We start from the raw sequence: 26758 nt of genomic DNA, 5'->3' as shown, positions 1-26758 counted from the left end.
TTCCCCATCTTCGTAAGTTGGCCTTTTTGTTTTGATTCTTCATCTTTATCTCCATCTGTCTCATCTCCAATTTTTCTTTGAGAGATGCCATATCGGCGTATTTCCCTCTATATTGTCCAACACGCAGTTCCAATCTCCACGCAGTTCCAATTTCCACAGAATTACAGAATGATGGAGACCCAAATAGAAGCTGCAACAAAGAGTGAAATTTTGCCTGGCTTGACCTTTCAAACAACACCAAAAACAGAAGAGCAGAATGACCAACCTGTGCCTTGTGTCAAATGTGAAAAGATCTTCAAATTTCCCACATCCCAGGATGACTATTTGGCGCATTTGTTTCTTGCTCATCGCCTGGTCATAGCTGATGTATCTGATATTGCCTTGCTCGAGGATTATTTAAAGTTTTGGCGTAAGGAATTTGAAGATCATCCACTGGAAGAATATTGTACAACCATGCTGCTGGATCAGCTGCCAGATGGAACACCAGCAAAGAATGAAAAATATTATCTGTTAAGTGATGTATTGCCCAAAGATTTTGAGCTGAGGGCGAACCTAAAGAAGCAAAGACTTGAGAAGGCATTGGCCCAACATCAATTTGAATTGACGGACCGAACTTTCAGTCGGGAATGTCTGTACTGCCGGGATGTAATTACAGGTCTGCGATCATCGTTTTTAGAACATCTCTTTACAAAGCACTTTCTACAATTGGGTAAACCTGAAAATCTTATATACATTGATGAACTTTTGGCCAAGGTCCAACACAATTTGGAGAATCTCATATGTCTTTACTGTGAGAAGGTATTCAAGGATCGGGTAACCCTCAAGGAGCACATGCGTAAAAAGGCCCACAAGAGAATTAACCCCGGCAATAAATCCTATGACAAATACTTTTTGGAAAATTACAAAATACCCGATACTACGACGAGTCATCAGCCAAAGAGAGCACAGAAGAAACATAGAGGCAGAGAACACCACCAACAACAAAGAACTTCCATCAATGAAAATTCTCGAGCATCTTCCCAGCAGGAGATCGAAAGTGTTGATTTTGAGCGTTTTGCCCATCACGGCGAAGACTCGGATTCCGATTGGTCAGATTGGAATGGAGATGGCGGTGTCCAACCCATAACATGTCTTTATTGTCCTCAACAGCTTGGCGATTTTTCAATATTTAAAAGCCACCTAAACGAGGCACATGGTGTTGATTTTGATCAATTGTTAAGGGGTCTAAATTTTTATCAGAAAATTAAAATTGTTAACTATGTGCGACGTCAAATTTGTCTATTGCGATGTGTTACCTGTGATCAACGTTTCGACAGCAACGATGCCCTGTTGCAGCATTTCGAAGAAGAGCAACATTTTGGCGTGGGGACACGTAAACAATGGGACAAACCTGAATACTTTTTCCCCACCTATGAAGATGATGGACTGCTGTGTACGCTGGATGATAATCCCAACGATGATATGGATGAAACAGTGGTGCGTATAATATCCGAGGATCCTGTAGCGCAAATCAATAAGGATGCCGAGAAATTATCCTTGGAAAATTTTAATTTTTTGTAAAATAAATAAATTTATGATAGAGCAATATTTTCTATAGATTTAATAAAGTAAAAGGAAAATAAGGAAAGCATTTAATCACCCATATCATTTCCCTCCCAAAATCCTGTTGCTGAGCAGTAATACCTAACTCCAAACAGAAGAAAACTGAAAGCGACGGCTTATATCAATCAGTTCAAGCCATTTCATAGCTCGATATTGGATTATTTTTATCGCCTTAAATTCCAAAATCACTAAAACTTTAAAATTAGTTTTGGTCGACCAACCAAACAGATTCCAGTAAGATCAACATTATATCAGTAAGTTCAGACGAAATCATTAAATTTTACCAGATTTCAATCTAACCAATTATAGCTAATTCCATGAAATCCACATGCTCTCTGAAGCGATACCAAAAGTCTCTGGCAACTACCAAGAGTGAGTGACAACTTCTCATCAGGGATGTACTCCTACTGATGATATTTCGAGCAGCCTGTCTGAATGCCAAAAAACTGAAGTCATAAGACAAGTCCAATACTTAACTTACACCCTATTTTAAATTTCCAGGAGGGCACATATATTGTTTGATTCTCTTAATTAAACCTTACACGGAGGATATTAAGTATTTCCAACAAAAACGTCCATACGAAATATTGACGCATTAATAATAACCAGCATTCTTTTAATTATTTTTTTCTAAATGAACTTCCACTAGTTCGGTAGTGTCAGTTTCTGCTACATTTTATTAGGTTTATACAAAATAGTCACACTCACTTTATTCCTATGCAGGTATGTACCTTTCATAAACTCTCTCATAATGGCAATCAAACTTAAAACTAAAATGGCAAAGAAATGCCTCACAACTAAATTAAATAGCAGTACCACGTTCCAAATTCTGTTTAATTTCAGCCGTATGTTCGCCATAAAATCTCTCCAATTTCTTGTTAAATTTGGAATTACGTTCATTGATGAAATCTACATCAGCATCGTCATTATAAATTCGTCTACGTGAGTATTTCTTGCGGCGATCGATTTGCTGCTCTAAATCTTTAACCATATTATTGATGGCAGCAGGTGTATCCTTGACCAGACCATGTATTATCGTGTTGGGCCCACCATAGAAAGCCTCGCCCAATTCTTCTTTTTGTTTCTCATATTTCGACATATCACGAGCTGGCATATTTTTCACTAAACGATTATACTGTCTTGCTGTCTGTGCTTCGAATGTGGAAAAGCCCAAATCTGGATTTTGTTTCTTTTTCTTCTTTTCGATTTTCTCAGCATCGATGGCGGATACATCGAGCAGTTTTAAACGATCATAATCAAGTCCTTTGGCTTTGGCCTCTTCACGGGCCTTCTCATCCGCCACTATCCAATCTGCTTGTCTTTTGCGTGCTTCCCAGTTGTTTGGCAGCTTCTTGCGTGCGTCTTCGGCCACCACTTCTTGATGGTTATGCGTTCGAGCCTCCTGTCGTAGTTTGTGCAGGTTACGCAAACGCTCTTTACGTTCCGCTAACTTCTGGGCTGCAGTCTTCTCCGTTTCCATAGTATTTTTAATTATTTATTAACTAAATTATCTTAAAACTTATTTTTTATTTAGATGCGTAAAATGCTTGATTTTTCTCTTTGTCTTCTTCAGCATTAATCTTTTCCAAATACCTGCTACCAAAATGAAAGACGTCCCCAACGAAACGAATGTGAAGGCCAAAAAGGAATACCCGATAAAAAAAAATAAACAAAGCAACACGGGGTACTCGGTTGTTTACGAATGAGACATGAGGACAATCAGATTGAACACATTCTCTAAATGAGCCGCGGGACTAGTACTCGCTTCTTCTTCTTTGATAAGATTGATAAATGTACTACGAAATGATGACACATTATACCCAAGGTGTAAGCATCATCGAACAACTGGCAATAACCCATTTATAAACGCTTAGATTTACGAAATCCACTCGATCTCAAGTGGCAATTCCATAGCGTACACGTTAAATAATTAATACGATTTAGGTGACGTATAGGCTATGGAATTGACATTTGAAAACAATTGGATTTAATCATGGCCTACATAAAGTCGGCCACTTGGTACAATAAGGAGGTAGAAGAGATTCGTAAAACTACTGAAATGCAGCCCTGAGGCCATGACAGCTTCCTGTCAAAGTTATATACAACAAGTTATTTAATTTTTTTCCTATTTTTCCTTATTTTAAAATGAGCTAATTAGCGCGAAAAATGAATGAAATACTTGGATTTTCTCTCAAGAATACGATCCAAAATATTCAATCTTTCAATTTCATGGCTAAGCACATGGTACAATAAAAAGGTAAGGTAGAGCTATCAGCTGATTACAATTTTTTTCTAAGTGTGCCCGAATTCTGCCAATAAAAACAAATTATTTTCAAAATCAATGATTGGAAGACGCGCAATAAAGCTATTCGGCAGTTTTATCATGAAATTGAAAGATATAACTGTTTAGATCACATTTTTGAAAAAAAATCTAGGTATTTCAATCATTTTTCCCGTTGTTCAACAGATTTTAAAAATGGGGATACATATTGACTATATGAAAACAAATTGTGGCATGCAAATTTGACAGGAAGCGGACATAGCCTCAGGGCTGTATTTTCGTAGTTTTACGAAGCTGTTCTACCTCCCTATTGTACCATGGCTAAACAGGTTAATATCTTTAATGCGCGAGCCGCAATGTACGTATCATTGGTTTTGAAATTATTTAGTTTTCATTTTTCAAAACAATTGGCTGGTTAATTAAATTTGTCATCAAATTTGTTTCTTTTAATATTTTGACAGCTCGCTGTCATATTTTTTCCTAAATATATCATATTTTATCTTAATTAAAACAGAATGAAGTTCTAAAAAACTCTAATAAACGGTTAAACACAGACTTTTTCATCAATTGTAAACAAATATAGATTTTTTCTAATCTTGAGGCACAAATCGCCTCGAACATCTCATGACCCCTAACGCATTCCATGATGGTCCAGCGACCAATTGATATATTGGTTTACGCATAGTTTTCGTATCATTGTATCATTTGCAATAGGTCATACATCTGTTGACAGAATTGTGCGTTGAGCCATAATTGACATTTGCACAAGAAATCCGTTGTAATTCAAGGAAGAACAAGGGTTTGCACAGGGTGTTTCATAGACACATATATCATTCACAATAGTACGTACAGCTGTTGTGAGAATTGTGCGATGTCCTCATGTCTCATTCGTAAGCAAACAGATTTTCGGCGTTATGCATCACACTCATTCGTAAACAACAACTCTTTGAGCGCGAAACTCTGTTTTCGATCTGGAAAGACCTATTACTCTTCGAGAGAATCTCCTTGGCTCCTTCCTTTGCATGCAGGAGGATTCGTGGGAAAATCTATTTCTTCGTAATTATCTCCAATAAAAGTACCCTTAGCACCTTGACATCCAGGAGGATTCGAGGAAGATCTTCTTCATACATTTCTCGAATAAAAGTCTCGGGGGATCCACCGAGTCTTCGAACACAGAAGAAGGAGCCAATTCAGCGAGTGCGCAACCTTAGCTACGGAGTCAGACTGACATACCTCAACGTGACATACATCAACGTTTTTTGTCCAGGGAGGAGGCATCGTAAGGAAATTAAATATATCCCTATTGGAAATATTCCTCCGCCTGTAGAAATGCAACAATTTTCGCGCAAAGAAAACTTCTTAATTGCCAACACTTTGAATTGTGTGCCATTCCTGCTGCAAGGCCATTCCGTGCTAATAGATCTCCGTAATGAGTGTTCCGTGGCGGGTGTCATTGATAATGCCGATGGTCACATGAATATCCATTTATCCAATGCTGTCTTTATTAATCGAATGGGCCAACAGGTGGCATTTGATCAATTTATGTTACATGAACGCATGATTAGACAAATTCATTTACCGCCCGACGTGGATGTGGCGGATGATATAAGAAATTGGTGTGACAAAGGCTGTCTCAAGAAGCCGTTGCGTTCAAATCTTGGGCCGAAGGGTAAAAGGACATTCAAGCAGAAGCGGGCCCAAGAGAGACACAAGGAAATCCTACAGGAATTGGAAAAGAAACGGGCAGAGTGAAGCGAAAGGGATTGGGATTGTAAAGTAAGTCGAAATACGGCTTAACTGTAATTTAAGATTATTTTAGAGGTGGGTATTTGTAGCCTCATTCCGGAGGCATGATGAGTGATTTGAAACGCTTAGGAAGGTTTCAGGGAATAAATCTAGTAGTCCGGAATCTGGCAGTTCCCGAAATATATGCCAAATTATAGTTGGCACTATAAACTATCCAATATGCTACAATATGTGCTTTTTGCCAGAGTTCTTTAAAATTATGTTTTCAGTATGAAGAATCTTACTTCCCATAGCCGGTGTTGGACGTACCCAAAGGAGAAAATCTTTAAATGTTAATAAAACTTCCAATATTTATATGGCTTGGGAGCCGCTTATTATTTTTATTTTTAATAATTCACAATTTTTAATATTTTTGTTTAATGATAATAATTACTACCATAGTGTTAAAATTTCTATTGTATCAGCAATACGTGTATAATTAACTAAGAAGTTTTCTAGCCAACATACCAAAATGGCTTGAGAATAATATTACAAAGATCTTATGAACATAACCCAACATACCAAAAATACAATACAGCTTGAGAATAATATTATGAAAATAGTTTATCATAAGAATTTTTCAACAATGCTTGAGAAACACTTTTTTGCACAAACTTTTCTCAAATCTGTCCTTTGTTGACAAATTTGTTTTGATTTTTTTTGTGAAAATTTTCAAAAAAAAATTATTTTCTTTGGTTAAAATCAAAATCACGCGAATTTAGGACCCATTTCCGGACGAAACTCTAAGGTAATGATGAATAATAAATCTGGGAATCTGTAGTATAAATTATTTCAATCTCATTTCAGAATGGAGGCGTCAAAAAGTTGTAGGAATTCAACAGAAGTGAAGAATAAGTGGAGGAGATACAGAAGCTCAAATAAGGGGAAAGAAAGCATCTAGGTATCAAGGCAACAGGATGCAGTGACAGCTGGGATGGCAATCAATGAATGAAATGTGTAAAATAATTAAAAAATGAATAAACAAATATTTTTTACCATTGAAAAAATAAGCTTTATAAAATATTACTTTCGTAAGCTTATTCTGCAATTACAAGAATAAGCTTATGAATAAGGGTTCCTTTTCGATTATTCTATAATTGTTAAACAAACATTTCTCAATACATTCTCAAGATTTTCTCAAGCTTTAGGCTTATGTTTGTAAGCTTATTAAAATATTATTCTCAAGTCAATTTGGTATGTTGGGAAGCCTTAAGCTTGAGAAACTCTCGAGAAAACATTGATGTTTGTGTATCAAGTATAAAATAATCGAAATTGAACACTTATAAGCTAATACTTGCAATTGTAAAATAAGCTTACGAAAGTACTATTATTATAAGCTTATTTTTGTAATAGTATAAAATATGGATGGACATCCCAGCTGTTACTGCCTCCTGTGGCCTTGATACCTTGAAGCTTTCTTTTCCCTTATTTGAGCTTCTGCATCTCTTCCTCTAAGACCACAATTCTATTGAATTCCAGTCTGAAATGAAATTGAACTAATATTCATATAATATAATCTACAATATTATTTTCAAGCTGTATTGTATTTTTGGTATGTTGGGTATATATCGATTTTGTATACCAACACCACAAGGTGGTCAGGGTATTATGTCTTTGTGCATTTGTTAGTTACAGGCAAAAGGAAACGAGATAGACCCATAGTTCCTTTTGATGATCTGCATAGAATCACATTCTGAGTCGATTTATGCAAGTCCGTCCGTCTATCCATGTATTTTTGTAAACAAAGTACAGTTCGCATTTATTGCCCGATCCAGATGAAATTCTGTACAAATCATTTGTTTGACCCAAGGAAGAACCTTATTGAAATTGGAGATAATCGATGAAAATTCGGATATAGCTCCATATATATATCTTCGTCCGATTTGGCTTTTATTGTGCAACAAACGTTTAATTATAGCCCAAATTGTATGGTCTGCTAAATTTTTGTCGGAATCGGTTCAGATTTGGATATAGCTCCCAAATATATCTTCGTCCGATTTTCCTTTTATTGTGCACCAAACGTATAATATTAGCCCAAATGGGATGAAATGTTGACACTTACGTCAAATTGGGTGAAAATCGGTTCAGATGTAGCTATAGCTCCCACATAATGTGCATCAGATTTGTTAAATGTGTTCTCCACAGCCGTAATATACACTCCGCAACAACGACATTCAGGGATATATATCAAAGTCCAAAAAAACCTTTGCCAAATTTTACCGAGATCGGTTCAGATTTGGATATAGCTCCCATTAATTTTTATCCGATTTGAAATTAATTGTGCACCAAATGGGTAATTGAAATTCCCCATAAAATCTTTTATTTGTTATGTTAATATGCAAAGTGGTATAGGGTATCATAAAGTCCCACTTTAAGACTTTCTGTACTGATTTGATTTAAAAAATAATAAATAAAAATTATCAAAACTTTGGTTCAAGTAGCCGATGTTGGACATACCCATAGGAGAAAATTTCAAACCCCGGCAAAAGGCCGGCGACACACAGCTTTAAATTTAGACAAACCTTGGCTCGATGTACTGAACAGAATCGGATTATCCGGGTTCAAAGACCCATATATCAGATAAGACCGCATATTATTATATTTTGAAAGGTTGGAGTGTTGGCTATATTTTGATATATATGTTATGGGCCCTTATTCCACTTGTTGGGGGTTTATAAGAAATCAGGTCCAAAAATCTAGACATAACTTCCGATTCGTTTTAAATAAACCCTCCACGAAACCACTTGTTGGATATAATCTTTCAAATGATACCAATGTTGTCCAAATTGGTTTAGTAGAACTGGGTCAAATATCCAGGTATCCGGGTCCGTTCCCCAAGAAAAAAAAATACTTTCCTGAAATCAGGATAAAAATACCTAGAGTTTTTACTAAACTAGAGTTGTTCCCGAAATGCTATATATGTAATTAGTTACATTTAATTATTTGATTGTTTTTTTTTTCAGAAGCCATTTCTGTGGCAATTCAGGCGGACACTTACGTTGGCAGTATAAACCATAAATTTAGTCTGAAGAATTTCATATCAATTAAATACAGACTCCATAGAAATTTGAAGCTGCAGTGAGTATTAATCACAGTAAGGAAAAATGAATACAAGCTCGTATTTCTAAAAAGCCAATATTAAGCGGAATTTGTACAGTGGGGGCTAAGAGGGTATTAAAGAATAAAACAAACATTTGAATAATCAATCGACAACTATAACATGGATATGCTTGGTTGCCTGTTTTTAACACTCAAAAGTCGTCAGACGTAAAGATTTATGTTCTATCAATAAGACAACATAACGTGTTGCTGACCATACAGTTCATTATTTCCTGTTATTTGCCGAGTCATCATCCATATTTTAAATTATCCTTTTTATGAAGAAATGTTGAACTGTTGAAAATCGCCAAACACTTGGTACCTGGGTGGCGTTATTTTCCAAATCTGTTATATTCACTGTATATACCGACAAAAATAAAAACACATCATATATAGAATTCCATTTATTATTATTTTATTTGTAAAAATATCCTTAAAAAATATTTGAACAAATAATTAGGTTAATATAACATAAACAATCAATAGCATTGTGTTGTTCTTAAATTTATATTTATTCATCATTTTGTTTGTAATTATTAATTAAATGTAAAAAAAAAATTCCACTATGTTTATAAACAAAATGTTACAATATACCGAAAAAGAAACAAATCTAAAACTTATCAATTGAAAGAAATCCAGAAATATATGTTAAAGTAATGAAAAGGGATTTGCTAAAGGGCATTATAAGGCCCTAAGAAAATTATTTAAAAACTATTAATTGGTTCTATATCTATTACTTTCTTCCAATTGTTTGTTTGTATTGTTAAAAAATCAAAGATGAACAAACATTTTATTTAGATTCTTAAAAAAATGAACTTAGTGTGATGTTGTTTCCATTTAAACAAAATAAGAGGTAGCATGAATAAAACAAAATATTGTAAACAGCTCGTGAAAAACAAACAAAACTTATTACAAGAATCTATGCTAAGGGCAACTTAAGTGGGAGGGAGAAAGGATTTGTTTGTATGTGTATTTGTATGTGGACTGAGTGTGTGCGTATTTTTGTTTTTTCTAAAACTAATGTAAATGTGTGTGTTTAAATTTTCAATTTTGTTTTCTTTATAACCAAACCAAAAAGCCCCAAACTAACAGGGACACCACCAGGCCAATTTTAATGCCACTCAATAGCGCAAAGATGGCAAAGAATATCAAGAACAATACAACAAATCCGGCATAGTAAAGGAAGTCAAAACTGCAAATGGAAGAAGAAGACAAACAAAATAAATCAAATTATTTTTATTCGATGATATTTAACTTACACTTTCCAATATATCCTATGCCAGGTGGTAGTCTCAGCCGATTCTCTGAAATAGAAACGGCGTATACCAATAATAACTCGTGCCAGAAACTCGGTCCAATCACAGCGACTAGAATCAAAATTATAACGTTTGCGATCCTTTTCATGTACCACGCTCATAATACGCAGGGCATTCTTCAGATCGTAACGGAAATTCTTGTCCAGGAAATAGTCGAAAGCTTTGCCACCTCTGTGGAAGACGCGCATATATTCATAGACACTGTGGTGAAGAGAGGAGTAGAAAGGGTAAGTATATAGAGTATACCAATTTTTTTGGAATATTTAAAATATATTTCAGATATTTGGGTTGGGTAGAAATATTATGAAAACTATTTGGATATCGGCGTTAAAGCTAAATTACAGGATGAGATACAAAAAACTGCAACAAAGTCAAACGCCATAAAATAAGTTTAGATATGTTCAAATCCGTCACCTTTGGCACGAATTATGACCTTCAAACGGCCAATGAAAACGTCACACGCTGCCCGAATGTTGCTCTGCGGTATTTTGGTCCATTCCCGGCGAAGCGCATGCTTGAGGTGATCAACACTTTGGTATTTTTTAGTGCCAACCTTCCTTTCCAAAATACTCCAGACACAATAGTCCAACGGATTGGTATCCGGAGATTTTGGTGGCCATTGTGCGCTGAAAATGAAGCGAGGAACCTCATTTTGTTACCATTCTTGGGTGGCGCGTGCTGAGTGCAATTATCCTGAGTCTTGTTGGAATGTCCAAGGTCTGCGTCCAAAATGTTTGCGTGCCTAAGGCTTTAATACACCCCCAGAATATTTTCGCGGTAATATTCGACATTTATTCTGATGCCACGGTCGATTAATAAGAGCGGAGAGCGCCATGGCCGGCGCTTGAGTTCTAGTGGCCAACCGAAGGTGCACATTTTCAGCTGACCACTTTGGCAGGTAAACACGATCATTTTGTTTGTTTACAAACTGATGGACAACGAATGTTTTCTCATCGGAGAAAACCTAATTCGGCAGTTCACCACTTTCGGCCAAGCGAAGCAACTCTTTAGCTCTTTTGAGTTTAGTTTCTTTCTGTTGTGGTGTAAATTATTGCACTTTTTGGAATTCAATGGCTTTACCCCGAGCTCATTTTTCAGTATTTGCCGAATGGAATATTGCGATATGTTCAGCTCACGAGACATTTTTCGGCCATTGCGCCGCGGGTTTCGATCAAGTCGCTTCTTTACTTTTCGAACCATTTCTGCTGATGTTGCTGTTTTCTTCTGTCCACTTCCTTGACGAGCGATGCTGGAATGCCATTACGATAGCCACTTGTGGTTCTCCAGCCAAATATAAAGAAATCACACTACCACGCTTGAATTCCATCACGAATAACTTTTTTTTTGGAAAATTCTCACCAGAATGCTTTTGTACGCTTGTAAACAATATAATAAGCTGTAACAGGAATAATTTTAACAGTTGTTGGACGAATGGCTTGGAAATGACAGCAGTCTGAAGTTGCTTGCAGTTTTTTCATCTTAGCATGTATTTATACATCGCAGATACTTTATCCATATTAGTTTTTTAGCAATTTCGATAACGTATCTTAGTTCTTTAAATATGAATATACAATATGTATGTTGTTGTAAGAGTTTAGATACTTTATCTACTTTGTTTGGATAAGGTAGTTAATGACCGGATAGTCTCGATTTTCATTCAATAACCCAAATAGTTTAGTTTATTCCCCACATAGCTTTTGTACCATCCCTCCAAAACTTACGTGTGCTGTGGCATGCCAACGGAAAATAGCTTCTCTGGTATGGAATAGACCATAGCGGGCAACATATGGAACAAATAGAAGAATAAATTATAACGCCAGCCATTTCGCAAAATAGCCTTGGGTTTCCAGACAAAACTGTTGGGCGGATGTTTTTGCACATTCGTATTGATAATATCACAGAATTCCGACAGTGTCAGCGGATTGACTTCACCCGATGTGCAATGGATAACTTCGGGCTTTTCAATTTTGCGAGTACCCACATACCAGCCCATGACCAGCGACGAGTTGATGACATAATCACAGGGTATGATGTCAATGACGGCCGAGGCGCGACCCTTCATGGTGCGGAAAATACCCTTAATGAAACCGGCCAAGAAGCCCAAATGGCCGGAGTTGGCATTGCCCACCCAACCGGAACAGGGTTTCTCCCAGGTGCCATAAACTAAAAAGAGAGGGAAAATTAGGAAATTAAAATTTACTCTTCTTCCCATCACACACACATGCACACTTACCAATTGAGGGCCTTACAATGGCCACCGGCATATTTTTCATCTCCGACATGAGCAAATTTTCCGATAGATTTTTCGTAAACGTATATGTATTCGGATGATCATTGGTATATTTGACGGTCTGTTCTTCGGTGAAATTCTCCCACATCGAATCATCTTCGGCCATTTTCATCATTTCATAGGGATCACAACGTGATTTGTAGACTTCTTCTAGGATGAGGCCACGATTGTTACTATTACAGAAGGCCGTCGAACAGTAGATGTAGGCGGAGAGATTCTTCAACCGCTTGGCCAACTCAATGGTACGCATAGTACCAGTCAAATTGGTCTTAATAGCTGTCCTCAAGGGCGAACGGAAACGAATGGTGGCAGCACTGTGATAAATGATATTCACATTTTCAATCAGCTCCTGTAGGATCTCATCATCGAAATTGAAATTCTCTTCGCTCAGTTCACCCACGACGGGCTTGACTTTGGTCAATGTTTTTTCATCGTATTTTTCAAAGATCTGGAAATAGAAAATATTAAAGAATTATTAGAAATTTTGCAACTTTTTTTTTTTTAAATTTCGAAGATTAAAAAAAATCATTAAAAATATATAAAAATGATGAGTTAAAACACGGAACAGATTGAGTTTACACTAAGCTGATGGAAAAATCTGAAATTTTGACTGAAGGTAATGTAATATTCCTTAAAAAAATAGAACAGTGTGGCTTGTTTGTTCGGGATACCGTAGTATTTTGTTGTTGCAAAATGGCCAGGCTTTATCCCTTTATTGTTGTTTTTATAAAAACAACGTTTGTTTATTAGTGGAGAACGATCCTTAAAAAAATTAAAGCAAAATAACTTATGATCCTCGTTACAGTCTTTATGCCGAGTGGGCGCGTCCGATTACAAAACCGAAGGATGGAAGTTCCTTAAATAAAACCTCGTGTACCGAGGCTCAGTGAATGGTGTATTAGACAACAAAAATGAAGAACGCGAGTTCAATACCAGGAGCAAACAAACAAAAAAAATGGATTTTATAAATAAAACAATGTGTTTCTACTAATTTGTAAACTTAGTGACCAAAGTATGACTAAGTAGTTCGTTTGACAATGCCTTCTAAAATAATGAGTTAGTAGATTAAATTATAAGTAGCTAAAAACTGCATATTTAAATTGAGATATAGATGGCGTGGGCCGTACAACAAAATTAGATGACGAATTTCGACGTGAAGATTTCATTTATCTCATTTGATTTTCAGAACTCAACTTCAAAATCCCGCAAAATTATCAGAGAGTTGGATATTGTTATTAGACATTAGAGGTCCTCCCTAAGCAAGCCAATTGTGTGCTAAACCTATAAAAAACAGTACCTCTTTCATGTTTTAATGAATAACGTAGAAAGCTTCCCTGGCATAAACTTATTACCGCCGGTCATCGTTAAACAAACATAGTCCATGGACGACCTGCTCTGTTCTATATGAAAATTTATCTTCTTACTTCTGAGAATGGTAGAATAAGAAGCACTTGTTTCACCCCTCCTTCCACGTGTTTCAAAGAGGTCGCTTAATGCTGCCATTAAAGTACGGGTTAAAGTGTGCCTCGTTTATGTGAAATTAAACGGTCATAATTGCGGCATTTAAAACAGGTTACTTTAGAGTTAATGTTAATATGTTGGATTAATTATTTTTTTTATGAGCTGCTTAATATGAGTACTAACAAAAATGCTAAAGCATACATAATTTCATAACATATTTTTAAATTTTTGTGTGTTAAGACGAACTACACAGTTTTCTTTGGGTATGTTTGTTCTGGGCGTCAATGCAAAGACCTCTAGTCTTCTAGTCTTATAGAAGATGTTATATTTATAGTAAGCCCAAAAAGGACTTTCTATTCCTGTTCTATTCATAGAAGATCTTTAATCTCTAGAAGATCGATAGAGTATTTTAGAGGACAAAGAATTTTTAGAGAATTTAGAGAATTTAAAGAATAGAATTTTTAGAGTCACATCGAAGACCATCTACCTATTGAAGACCTTTTGAATGTCTTCTACTATTGGAAGTCCTATATATAGTACTGCAAGGTACTGCAGTTAGTTCGTCAGCGAAAAGTACAGCAGGCCTTTTTAGTACTCAAATTGCACAATTTGTTAATTTTGGCATTATTTTTAATCAAAAATTCATGCATGGAACTAAATTTCTTTCTAAATTTTCAAAGTTACCTCAATATTAAAATTGAGGATTCCTGCCCTATCCCTTCACCCACTACCAAATTTAGTACCATTTTGTACTTTTCGTACACTTATAGTACACATTTCCAAAATCACCTCTATGTCTGAACCACAAACACTTGCAATGACATCCATATCAAATTTCAAATCTATCCCTACGTCCAATACCAAATTAATTACTATTTAGTACTTTTCGTACAATTATAGTACATATTTCCGAAACCACCTCCATAACTCTTTTCCAGATACGAAAAGAGACTTTCATATCAAATTTGAGTATTCCAATCTTATACCTTTACTCAATACCAAATTTAGTACCATTTAGTACTTTTCGTACAAATCTTAAACGCAGATACTATCAGTAATCTAAATATCAAATTTCAGAATTTTATCTCTATCCAATTAAAATTCCGAGTAGTTTTTTGTCCAGAAACGTAGAATAAAGGAGCCACTCGAGGAATGTCAGTTTGAGGATATACTAGTAAATCACATTTACGAAAGGAATTGAAATTTTCGTATGCTGAATAAAGAAGGTACAATGAAGGTCTAAGCCATGAATAATTCAGCCAAATAATTCAAAAAATTTGAAGTTTTCGTGTTTTTGATAAGTAGAGTATTTCAATACCATATATTCCTTAACGTCAATTTTTGCTCCAACATTCATTAAGGAATAGATAATTTAGAGAATTTTGACAAGGAATTTGGCATTTTGAGTTCTGCTTCTCGAGGATTTTCAAAAGGCTTACAGCGATACAACATTTCCTCCTGTTGAAAATTTGTCATACAGGACTCAGAGAAGCGGTCACAAATGAAAATAATAATTTCGGGGAGATCAAATCACTTATTATACCCTACAACACTATTATAAGTTTGATTGGGCCAAAAAATATGTAACACCTCGAAATATTGGTTTCCCACATAGGAAAGTATATATGGATCTTCCTAGCTCGCCGAGCTGAGTCGATCTAGCTATGTATGTCCGTCCGTCCGTCTGTCCATGTTAATTTGTAATCACTCTACAGGTCGCAATTATGTGCCGATCTTCACGAAATGTAGAATGTAGGTGGGGTTAGTGTCAGAATAGAACCCTATTTCTTTTGAAGATGATCGTCAAATGTTTAGGGGTTGAAATGGACCAAATACTGAAAAAATGTCGGATTTTGCAGTAGCTATACAGGTCGCAATTATAGACCAATCGACGCGAAATTTCGCATGTAGATAGAGTTTAGGGCGGGGAAGAAGCCTCCTAATTTGAGTGGTCATCGGATAATATTTAGCGGGTAAAATATACCACATCTTTTGTGTTGAAAAAAATCAAAATTTTTCATTAAACCGTGAATATTATAAATCCCGGCGAAATCACAAAGTCATTACAAGGTTACTTCTGACCTTTACATTGATGCTATTATCCAACAAATCGGATATATAGCAAAATATGTGCGATATATATGTCTATCAAAGGAGATATGCTTGAAAGATCTCTTATATGTCGAGAACGGCTGAACTGATTTCGACAGTTCTCATTAATTCAGAATGGCCTCTTGGCAGGAAAGAAAAAACGTCTAAAAAAATCGCATAAATATATCTCTCTAAAGATAAAAATATTGATTTTGTAAAATTTTCTCATATTTTTTTCAATTTTGTCACATTTTTGGCATATTTTCATTTCGAATTAAACATTTGGTAATATTTCTACAGCTTACAAAACTAAGTAGTTAGGATATCAGGATATCATATACAGATCTCATTTATGGCCGATCCTTACGAAATTTTGCATGGGGATAAGATCAGACCCTCATCTTATCCCCATGCAAAATTTCGTAAGGATTTCGATAGAAGTCTACTCTTTTTGGAGATGGGCGCCATATATTTAGGGGTTGAAATGGACCAAAAAACTGCAAAATTGTCGGCAGGTCGTAATTATCGCCCGATCCTCACGCACATTTGAATGGTGGTTACCGCACATTGCAAAAGCCAAGCAGTTTTGGATGGCCATCCAAAAATATTCAATGTGTGAAGGAGTTTGCCAACTTTTGTAGACAAAATACGAAAATGTCCATTCCAGTGACTTTTTGGAGAATTGACAAACACAGGAAAGACGCACTTCTGACTATTTCGTTAACGCTGATTTCGTTAGAGAATATAGTCAAATGTCTGTATCTCATATAGATGTGTTTCAGTCAAAAACCAATAATAAATGTTAATCTTTAGCCACTTCTAAGAATTAATAGGTCTTTGGGAAATATTGGTTCCAGATCTAGGAAGACCATTTACGTGCAACATCTACCAATAAAATGGAAATGAGCCAATTAGTTTAAGTTGCTATTATTCGAAAATTAGAGAACGAAACATGAGGGTTTTTTTATTATTTGTCACAATATCTTGTGGAATTCTCGCCTATATAAACTGTATGGTTTATTATAGTGTTGTAGGGTATTCAACGGTCGGCCCCGCTCGACTGTAGTCTTTGCTTACTTGTTTTTTTTTGGAAAAGTGCAAAAGATTTTGTAAACACGTGGCTGAGAAGATAAGACGTGCCTAATACAACGTTTTTTTTTTCATTTGTTTCAACCTCAACCATTAGATCTCATATTTCAGGTTTGTCGCCTAAGTCTTTTGTCTTATCAACTATATTGATTTGAATAAAATAGAATTCCCATATATTATCCGAATATAACCATCTTCTTTGAACCTTAAAGTCAACGAAAGTAAAAGTTTTGAAAAGTTATGAAAAGTATCAACAACATTTCCCATCGCAGCCATATGCCTGCTGTGCCGCATGTGTTATTTACATTTCGTGTTCGTGTCTCAAGTCTTTTGTTTTCTCACGTTTACTGCCGTTTGTGTCGATTACAAATCTTAAGATCTGTTTTAAGCCTTTTTCCACATCAATCGCTAACATGTCTTCAAAAAACCGGGTATCTTTGAAGTTTTTGGCTCCAGTCTTTTGTATTTCAACAAATTAACACAGCTACCTTTAAAGCCCTCAGTCGCATCAAATCTAATATTAAACCATATAATCTTGCTAACCGAAAAGAAAAGCAATTGATGACAATAAAGAAAAACACTGGAGTTGGGAAGATAAAGAAGACCAAAAAAACAGATCACCCAAAATTGATGCAATCAAAATGGGGTGGGTACAAAGATGCTGGGGACTTGGGTAATTTGGTCTTCGGGTAGGAGTGAGTGTGTGTGTGTGTGTTTGTTGTGGTTGTTTTTTATGTTATTATTTTCTCGTTTGTTTGGGTTTCATCTACATTCGCCTTTGTCTAGCTATTATTGTCATTATAAATTTGTTGTCATCTTTGTATTAGATAATTGGGAAATTTAGGCCTCTATTTGCCATGGGAGCTGGGGATGAATGGCTGGGAGTTGTATTTCAAAGTTTAATTTTAATTTTTGTTGTTTTTTTTTTTTTTGGGAGGGGTATTTAAAGTTATCACATAATATCACACGGCATCTTGAAACCATTGCAAAGGCCTAAGCAAAACATGCAAGGTTAATTAATAGACTTTGGGTTGGGCATTTAGTTTGGACAAAAAATAAAAACGACAAAATATAATAAAACTTACCGGTTTTGTTAGTAGCTTCCTAACACGCTGATTGGGATCCCAGTTCTTTTTGCCGCGCACCAACAAATAAATGGTACCTATGTCCGGTGTGGCATCCAGCAAGGCCTCTATCAAGACGGTACCCAAGAAACCCGTACCACCGGTCACAAATATATTTTTATGGGCAAAGAAGTCGGCTATGGTGCCAGCATCGTTGCCATCTTTGGTTATGCTGCTGGGTGATTTCAACTCCAGATTGTGAGTTCTGTCATGATCGGTCATGACAGCCATATTGTAATTTATGTTTGTTGGTGGAGCCAATTTGATGATTTGCCAACTAAAACGGTTTCTAGCTGCAAAAAAATAAAGACAAACGACAAAAAACCAAAATTAATATCTCATTTTATTTACTTCCGTCTTCAGCAACCTTAAAACAAATTATTAACAAAATATGATTTTAATTTTTATTTCCTTGGCAGTTTTGAGCTTTGGTTTCCAAAGACCATAGCCAAATCTATTAAAACTTCGTGTTTTTTTGTTTTTCTTTCAATTCTATTGTGTGTGTGTGTGGTGGTGGTTTTTGTTTTCTTTTTGGCTGCGAGATGACCTTCTCACAGCTAATCATTGCTAATTTGTTAACAAACAAATTCGTCTGCCATAAATAAATTTGTTGATTTGTTTGTTTGTTGTTGTTTCTTTTACAAATTCCTTAACAAGCTGATTTTCGTGTGCTTTTGTTTTCATTTTATGGTTTGACGGCTGCCTGACTTCACTCAAAACCAGAAAAAATGCAAGTCATGTGGAAATAAATAAAAGATAATTCTATGGCACATATTGTTTTCAAATTGTTGGATTGTGTCAGAAAATGTATCAGTTCTAGAAATGATTTACAAAATTAAAATCGAGAATTGTCTTAAGACCAATGGGCTAGCAACAATATTAAGACTGGTTTTAGTTTAGAAATCACCTTGAAGCTTTATTTTGTGGTGGAAGAATAGTTCAAGAGACTTCCTTAAGTCATGAGAATAAATAGTTTGTTATGGGATAACCTGTGGTCATCAAGAGGCTTGGAAAGTTTTTCAAATGATAAAATTCGAGTGATTTCATTAAACTATTTTTCAAGTTTGTGTCATAAGTTTTTCGTTTTTTTAGTTTCTACCATTAGAGCGGTAATTTATTTTTCCAACCCTTTTGGAACAACCACAAATATTTACCAGAAACTCAAAAACCAAGATATTTTTAATTTTTAAAAATTTGAATGTTTATACGGCATGTATTTGTTTCGATAATTGACCGATATCTTCTATATATATAAGAGTAATGAAATTACTGACAGATTGATTTACTGAAAATCAACGTCCAGATGAAACGGCTGAAGGTAGAATCTTGAAAATTTATACAAAAGGCAGTCTTGGGGCGTAGGCGTGTGATATGATGATGAGTTTTTTGGAAATTCGTACCAAAAGAGCTCGAAAAGTACTAAAATGTACTGAATATGAATACTTGGTATTGGACAAACGGAATGAGCTAGAATATTGGAAAATTTGGAATGGAATGAGAGGTACTATTGGAGTGCAGGATAGATGTACCAAAGGGTTTTTATAAATTCGAACTTCAAGATTACGAAAAGCTACTTAAATGGTTCCATTAGATATTATGTTAACTGATACAGCTAAAAAAAGGATTTTTAGCCTTAGAACCAAGGGTGGAAAGTAAATCTGATATATAAAGGGAGTTTTGGAAATATGTACGAACTGTACTAAGTTGTGCTAAATGTGGAACCGTTTGGCTTAGGGTGAATGGATAAGGCTGGAATTTTGAAATTTTGTATTGGGATCTCTGTTGGTGGTAGGTTTCAATAAAAAGGCAGTTTTGGACATTTGTACTAGGAGTGCACGAAAAGTACTAAATAGTAATATATTTGGTACAATTTGATATTGGGTAAAAAGATAGTGCTTGAAATCTGAAATTTGGTATTAGGGTAGATTTTCATGAGTAACCTGGACATATGCACGTACGATAATTGTACGAAAAGTGCTGAACGGTACTGTATTTGGTATTGATTGAATGTATAGAGATAAAATCCTGAAATTTGATATTTAGATTACTGATACTGGTATCTATGTATGACATATGGCGGAATGCGTCCTATATTTGCACGAAACGTACTAAATGGTACTTAATTGGGTAGTGGGTGAAGGGATAGGGTTGGAATCCTAAAATTTTGTATTGAGATCTCAGTTGGTATCTGTAATTGAGATATCATGGTGATTTTGGAAATGTATACTATTTTGGTTCGAAAAGTACTAAATTGCACCAATTTTCGATCACTGTCGGTGCCTAGGATGGAGAAATGTCGATTGTTTTGGATATGCGTACTAAATGTTACTAAATGTGATATTTTAAATTCTGAATTTTGTTATTGAGGTCTCTGTTGGTATCTGCTGTTACAAATGCGTACTATACTTGTTCCAAAAATTCTACATTGAACTTAATTTTTTAATGGGTGAAGGGATAGAGCTGGAACCGTAAAATGTTTTATTGCGATAACTATTGGTGTCTGTGGTTAAGAGAAAGAACTGGTTTTGGATATGCGTACTATAATAGAATATGCGTACTATAATTGAATTGAAAGAGCTGAAGTTCTGAAATTGCATGTTAAGGTCACTGTTGGTATCTGAGGTTAAGATTTGGCGATGATTACAAAATTTGTGAGAAAAGTACTAGATTGTCTTAATTTTTGTATTGGGTGAAAAGATTGGGTTGGAACCGTAAAATTTAACATTACGACAACTGTTGGTGTCGAGAAATGAGATATGAAACGGTTTTGCAAATGAGTACTATAATTATGAAAAAACGTACTAAATGTTATTAAAATTGATATTGATATATATGTATATATATGGAGGTGGTCTTGGGAAAGTGTACCATAATTGTACGAAAAGTACTAAATGATACTAATTTTGGATCGCTGTTGGTGTCTAGGATGGAGAGATGTTTTTTGGATATAAGTACTAAATGTAACAAAATTTGGTATTGGGTGAAGGGATAGAGCTGAAATTCTGAAATATGATATTGAGGTCATTGCTTTTGGATGAAAAACTGATTTGTGTGTGCATTATGCAATGGTTTTACTAATATCCTCCTCGGTAAACTTCATAGTGAAAGATTTTAATGACTTTTTGGGTTTAAAATGTATATATGTTCCTGGTATTCTTTTCGAAAAAGGAAAAACTTGTATGACATATATAACCTTGAAAGTCTGAAAATTTAGTACGATGATACATTTTTTTTTGTCAAACTGTGCACTTTGAGTATTAAAAAGGCCGTACATGGACTGTTGGAACAAATCAAAAAAAAAAAAATCTCTGACGAAGTAGCGGTCAATTGCTAGTAAAGTTAGTTGTTGTTTTCAAAATTAGACACTTTTTTGGGAAGGTGCTACAAGTGGTCCGATATTTTCCCATTACACCTTGTATTGTCTGAAACATTGATGTGTGGGAAGATTGAAGAAAATAGGGTATTAGTTTCATATTTTTGAGAGGAATTTTTCAAAGTCTTGACCCTTCAATGATAGCTCATGGTCATAGAAATATTGAAATGGGCGAATTTGAATTACTTTAAGCCGATGAATTGCTTAGCTTTTTTTAAGAGAGTTATGACTCCCCCATTGTGCGGAAAGTACAAGAATATTTGGTCCTTCCATTTTCATGTCTGATCTAAATCTGTCATATATATAATACGATATATGAAGTTTCAGACATATTGGATGTTTCCTTCGCTTTCAACACAATATGGGATTTGTTTCGACATTTTTCAAATTTTGTACCCATCTTCGAATTCGATCAAAGTTTGGTAAAAATGTAATCATAAACCAAGTGTGGACCAAATCGGATACTCCCTCGCACTAAGCGGATGGATTATTTAAAGAACGGCCGCGGTCAAAATTTGCTTGAAATAATCTTCAAACATTAAATTATGTAGACCTTGATAGTACGGTTTATATAATTCAAAAAAAGTATGCATTTTTCATATGCATATTTTTTCTGAAAAAACTTTCCTATAACTCTTAAAAAACATCCATTACAAAAAAGGACTCTTGGCTTTAAAATTAACAACGTTTGAAATGTTTATAAAATTTGTAGGAATTGGTGAGATAATAACGGCTGAACTGTTATACGCAATTTATTTCAACAGATATTTTATTAAACGCAGCTCCGATGCAGTGCATGAAGAAAATATTTCGCTATGGATTTACTAGTGTAAATGTTTCATAACATCGCAAAATATTTGATTAATGATTTAACATACGCGAGACGTAATATCATCGTTAATTTAAAAGAGTTTTGTTTTTAAATCGATGCATAGTTCGCATTAGGTGATTGTTGTCTTTGCTGCTCATGTGGATTTCAAAAAACAAAAAAAAATCTTTACAACACTTCCTTATTGATAGTAACGGAAAATTACTTCGTATTTGTAAAATATTTTCAAGTGGAATTTTTATTTAATTTTTTTTCTATAGAATTTTGTGAAAATAATGACCACTTCAAGTTCGTGTCTTAAGTCTTTTGTTTTGGAATTTCTTGTTCTGTTGGGCAATTAATATTGAAATGGGCAAATGAATACTATTAAAAGTTCTATGGAAATTTTGTTATTTGCGAACATGGATCAATGTCAGTTGGGTAGGCTGCAAAAACCCGTTTAGCCGAGCATAAATTACCATGTTTAATCATGCTAAACAAAATAGTTCAACAAAGCGATAGAATACTTATATTAATAGAAATTAATGTGAATTTTAATATTTCCGTAATCCAATCTATATCTGCATAGCATTTTGTTTTAATAGTACCAATTCTAATTAGCATTAATTTTCCCAAGTCTTTCGTTTTCATATTTTCGTATATATGTATTTTCCTAAACTCCATTGACAATCGGCAAATACAGAATAGAGAAACATTTGTTAGAAATATGTCCCATTTGAGAATATACCAAGATTACCATCAGCATCCATACAATTCCCATATTATTCTCGGAAAACACCTCAAACAATTAACACCAAAACCACTTCAAACTGAACCTATCATCAAAATCTATTCTCTCTAATCTCTCTAATCTCTCATGTTTCTGTGTGTTTGCATTGAGCAAAAAATAATTGACAACAAAGCAAAACTAATTGAATTAACATCCCACCAAATATAATTATCGTCAAAGTTGAAACAAGTTAAATTGAACTTAAGGAAATTCCCTACTGAAAACTTGAGCCTAAATTGATCAGAAATTGGGACTTACGTTACATGTTAGGCGAAGATAAAAACTCAATTTATATTTGAAAGTTTCACTTGCTTTGCTTTCATTCAAAATTTGAAATCATTTGACTGAAGTGAATTGGTGTCAAGGTCATTTTTTTGTTTAAAATTAAAGCTCTATGAATATGGAAGAGTTCGAGATATAAAAAAGTGTTCGAATATATGAATAAAAGGGAGAAATAGAAAGAAATGTGTGTCAAACGATCGTTTATTGCAAAAAATATTCATAATCGGAAATTATGCAAAATTAATGTTAGAGTACAATCGGATTCGTATAGGAGGGGAGGGAGAGAGCAAAAATTACTTCTTCTATTCATAGAAATGTTGGAAAAGTTATTCCATCCAAGTCTTTAGTCTCTATATCTACTTCTTCCTGTACTATACTGTACTGATTTGATAAATGTGATAATTACTGGAAATTGTTCAAATGTTCACGATGTGCCAGATACAGTGGACCGAATGCTGATAAAAATATTAGGATGTGCAACATTTGAAGAAAATCTAACACTTTTTTTATGATTCTATGGGAATAGTTGTCAGTCAAAAGTCTAACCAGAAGAAGTTGATCGAAATATTTATTCGATCTACGGATAACAAAAATATTGAGACAAACAAAATTTGATGAAAATAGCTATGTTATTTCGCATATTATAAGAGATCTAATTATTCAAAATTTTGACCTTTTGTAGGGAAGGTACCAAAAGGAGTGAACCGATATATTCCATCTTCACTGTAAATCTTGTTTTAGTGGAAATATTGGAATGTATGAAGCTTAAAAAGAATTGGATTCTCTATTCGCATTTAAGATATGTTTTGTTATTCAAAATGTTAACCGTTTATGAGGGAGGTACCACAAGGGGTGGACCAATATATTTCATCTTCACATCTGTTGTGTTAATAAAAATATTGAGATGTGTGAGATTTGAAGAGTATCGTATGTTTATTTCGCATTTTATGAGACATGCAATTATTCAAAATTTTGAGCGGTTGTGGGAGAGGTACCGAAACTAGTGGTCTGGCATATTTCATTTTTACACCAAATCTTGTATTAAAAAAATATAGAGATGTGTGAAATTTAAAGAAAATCAGATGCTTATTTCGAGTTTTATAGAAGTTGCAATTATTCAAAATGTTAAACCTTTGTGTGGAAGGTACATGATGGATTGGGTAGATATTGATAATTTTCACACCTGACATAGAACTGATACAAATATTGGGACTTGCAAAAAAAGTTCTATACGGAATATTATTTTATTTTAAACTTTTGACCTTTTGTGGGGAAGGTGCCAGAAGGAGTGGACCGCTATTGTTCATCTCCGAATTCGATCTAAGTTTGACAATGATATTACGAAGTACCGGATACTCCCCTCGAGTAAATCGAAAGATGTCGTGCACATATGGACGGTCGGACGGATACCCCTAGATCGACTCCAAATGTCCTAGAACGGATTTGGTTATTTCGATAAGGCACCTTTGGCCGTCTCAAATGATATATACCCTCTCTAGCCATATGACTGAGGGGTTTCTTTCGACTGTTCTGATAGTCGGATTTTAAATTAGTCACGGGTACAACAAGTACAAAAAGGTACCAGATAAGGTAATATCACGTGATCAAAGATTCAGCGAATACAAAAAAATGAAAAATATTTTTGAAATTCGCACTGAAATTCGGAAGCTAGGGGTATTCAAAAGTTCGTTAAGTGCGTTCAAATTCTGTAAAAAATTAAAAATTTACCAAAAATTAGGATTTTTTCGGGAACGGAAAGAGTTTCTGACTATAAAAAAGGTACAATTGAATTCGAAAATAGCACCCTTGATAGGCTTAAAATTCAAAAATATTTTTAGTGCGTATTTTTGTACCGAAAATTATATTCATAAAAATACAAACGATAGTCATAATAGAAGTGAAGGAAGTGTCATGAAAATAGCAACTAGCACAGAGAGAGGGAGAGTCAGTGAGACATCTCTAAAATTACGTAAAATTACGCAGGTAAGTGTGAGGTATCAAAAGTAATACAGATCAATACAAGACCTCAGAGGTCGTTGATGACAGCCCTAATACACTTTTATTTCTTTCTTCCTGTATACATTACACCCATCATAAAATCATTAACTGTTTAATTATCTCTCATCAAGAGAGAGTCATTCTCTTCCTTTCTCCCGTGCATCACTAAACTTTATTATTCTCTCACTCGCTCCTACATTAACTCCAACTTTGTTTTATAGACAATTTTTCTAGAGGTCTTTTTAAGATTTAAGTATCTCTGAGCCACGAAAGATTTTCGATAGATTTTAAAGGCTTTAATATAAGGCCTTCTATCTATAATGGACCTTATATATATTTTTTTTGGATTGTGAAAAGTATTTATGTGATTTTGAATTTGTGAACTTAAGGTTTCTCAAATACTTACATATAAATTATGTTTTAACGAATTTCTGAAATTAAGAAAAACAATAGAAATTAATTAAAAAAAAATGTCCTTGAATAGATTATAATGTTAATGCAATTTTTATAAGTTAAACACCTTTACAATTTATAGTAAAAACCAATTGAAAATAAATCAAAAATTAAATAAATTCATTGGGTCATTAGGTTTAATGTTCACTCATTACAGTCTCTAACCGTTAAAAATGATAACTGTCGATAGTTTTTTTTTTAAGTTTACCGTCCCAACGACCTGGTGTACACATGACTGACCCTGAACTTCAGTCTTCAAAAGAAATATCAAAAAAAATCTGAATATTATTTTTAACTTCTGTTACTAACCCCCAAAAACGGAAACAAGTGTCCACCAAAGTCGTTGCTAGGTCTGTGACATTGACTTACTGCCAAAACAAGACGTAGCCGTTCTCAACACCTCAAACTGGTCACAGTATGAAATAAACTTATGCTTTGGTTTAAACCAGACCTATAGCTAACCTCCGTAGAGGTTAGCGCGACTGCTTGCCATTTCAAAGTCAATAACACGCTACTAATTTTGTTGATAAATTTAAAGCAGCAGCAGCAAAAAAAAAATCAAATTCAATGGTTTTGAGCAAAAACCCAAACACTTGTTTTTTTTTGGTACGACGTCAAATCAAGAATGTTTTTGAAATTAAGAGACAAAAAACTTCTAAAGAAATAATTGCGCTTTGAGAAATATTTTTGTATACTATTTATTATTTGAGTTCTTTTGTTTTAATTTGAAATTTGGGTTTTGTAAATATCTAATAAATCAATAGCCATTTCACATTTAATTAATATTTATTCAGCTGTATTGAATATCGATCGATTAATACTTATAATAAAAAGAAAAAAATATAAGTTATTGATCTAAACCGCTGGAGAATAGAATTACTAGAATATTTGTTTTCTTTCAAGGGTATTCTATACA

At 34.5% G+C, this 26758-nt stretch overlaps 4 protein-coding genes across 8 annotated transcripts in view; 2 read left to right on the top strand and 2 right to left on the bottom strand.

The window, feature by feature from the left end:
- LOC101892430 (zinc finger protein 277) lies at positions 1–1630 on the top strand. The gene has a single exon (XM_011298039.3). It carries the CDS (start codon positions 85–87, stop codon positions 1558–1560), a length of 1476 nt encoding a protein of 491 aa, XP_011296341.2. The 5' UTR covers positions 1–84; the 3' UTR covers positions 1561–1630.
- A 592-nt stretch (positions 1631–2222) lies between these two features.
- On the bottom strand, positions 2223–3187 carry LOC101892260 (pre-mRNA-splicing factor Syf2). Its single transcript, XM_005176939.4, has one exon. The coding sequence runs from the start codon at positions 3080–3082 to the stop codon at positions 2405–2407; it is 678 nt and encodes a 225-aa protein (XP_005176996.2). The 5' UTR covers positions 3083–3187; the 3' UTR covers positions 2223–2404.
- A 1622-nt stretch (positions 3188–4809) lies between these two features.
- Positions 4810–9172, top strand: LOC101892086 (U7 snRNA-associated Sm-like protein LSm10). Its single transcript, XM_005176938.4, has 2 exons — positions 4810–5659; positions 8632–9172. Exon 1 carries the CDS (start codon positions 5213–5215, stop codon positions 5633–5635), a length of 423 nt encoding a protein of 140 aa, XP_005176995.2. The 5' UTR covers positions 4810–5212; the 3' UTR covers positions 5636–5659; positions 8632–9172.
- The window catches only part of LOC101891910 (putative fatty acyl-CoA reductase CG8303), a 37606-nt gene continuing 20008 nt past the window's right edge, over positions 9161–26758 (bottom strand). For 2 of the 5 annotated variants that reach the window (XM_005176937.4, XM_020040046.2), the window contains exons 2-7: positions 25796–25820; positions 18100–18431; positions 12317–12821; positions 11805–12246; positions 10027–10284; positions 9161–9959 (exon numbers count right to left, since the gene is read on the bottom strand). In XM_005176937.4, coding sequence (XP_005176994.2) covers positions 9827–9959; positions 10027–10284; positions 11805–12246; positions 12317–12821; positions 18100–18369 — 1608 coding nt within the window. In that variant the 5' untranslated portion in view covers positions 18370–18431; positions 25796–25820 and the 3' untranslated portion in view covers positions 9161–9826. Of the gene's footprint in view, positions 9960–10026; positions 10285–11804; positions 12247–12316; positions 12822–18099; positions 18432–25795; positions 25821–26151; positions 26331–26758 lie in introns of those variants that run through there. The other 3 variants (XM_059125082.1, XM_059125081.1, XM_059125083.1) reach the window with 3 other exon arrangements.

The sequence above is a fragment of the Musca domestica genome, unplaced genomic scaffold (genome assembly GCF_030504385.1).
Source record: "Musca domestica strain aabys unplaced genomic scaffold, Musca_domestica.polishedcontigs.V.1.1 31, whole genome shotgun sequence".
Lineage (NCBI taxonomy): Eukaryota > Metazoa > Arthropoda > Insecta > Diptera > Muscidae > Musca > Musca domestica.
Note: the sequence above shows the minus strand (reverse complement) of the source record. Positions and strands in the feature narration are given on the sequence as shown.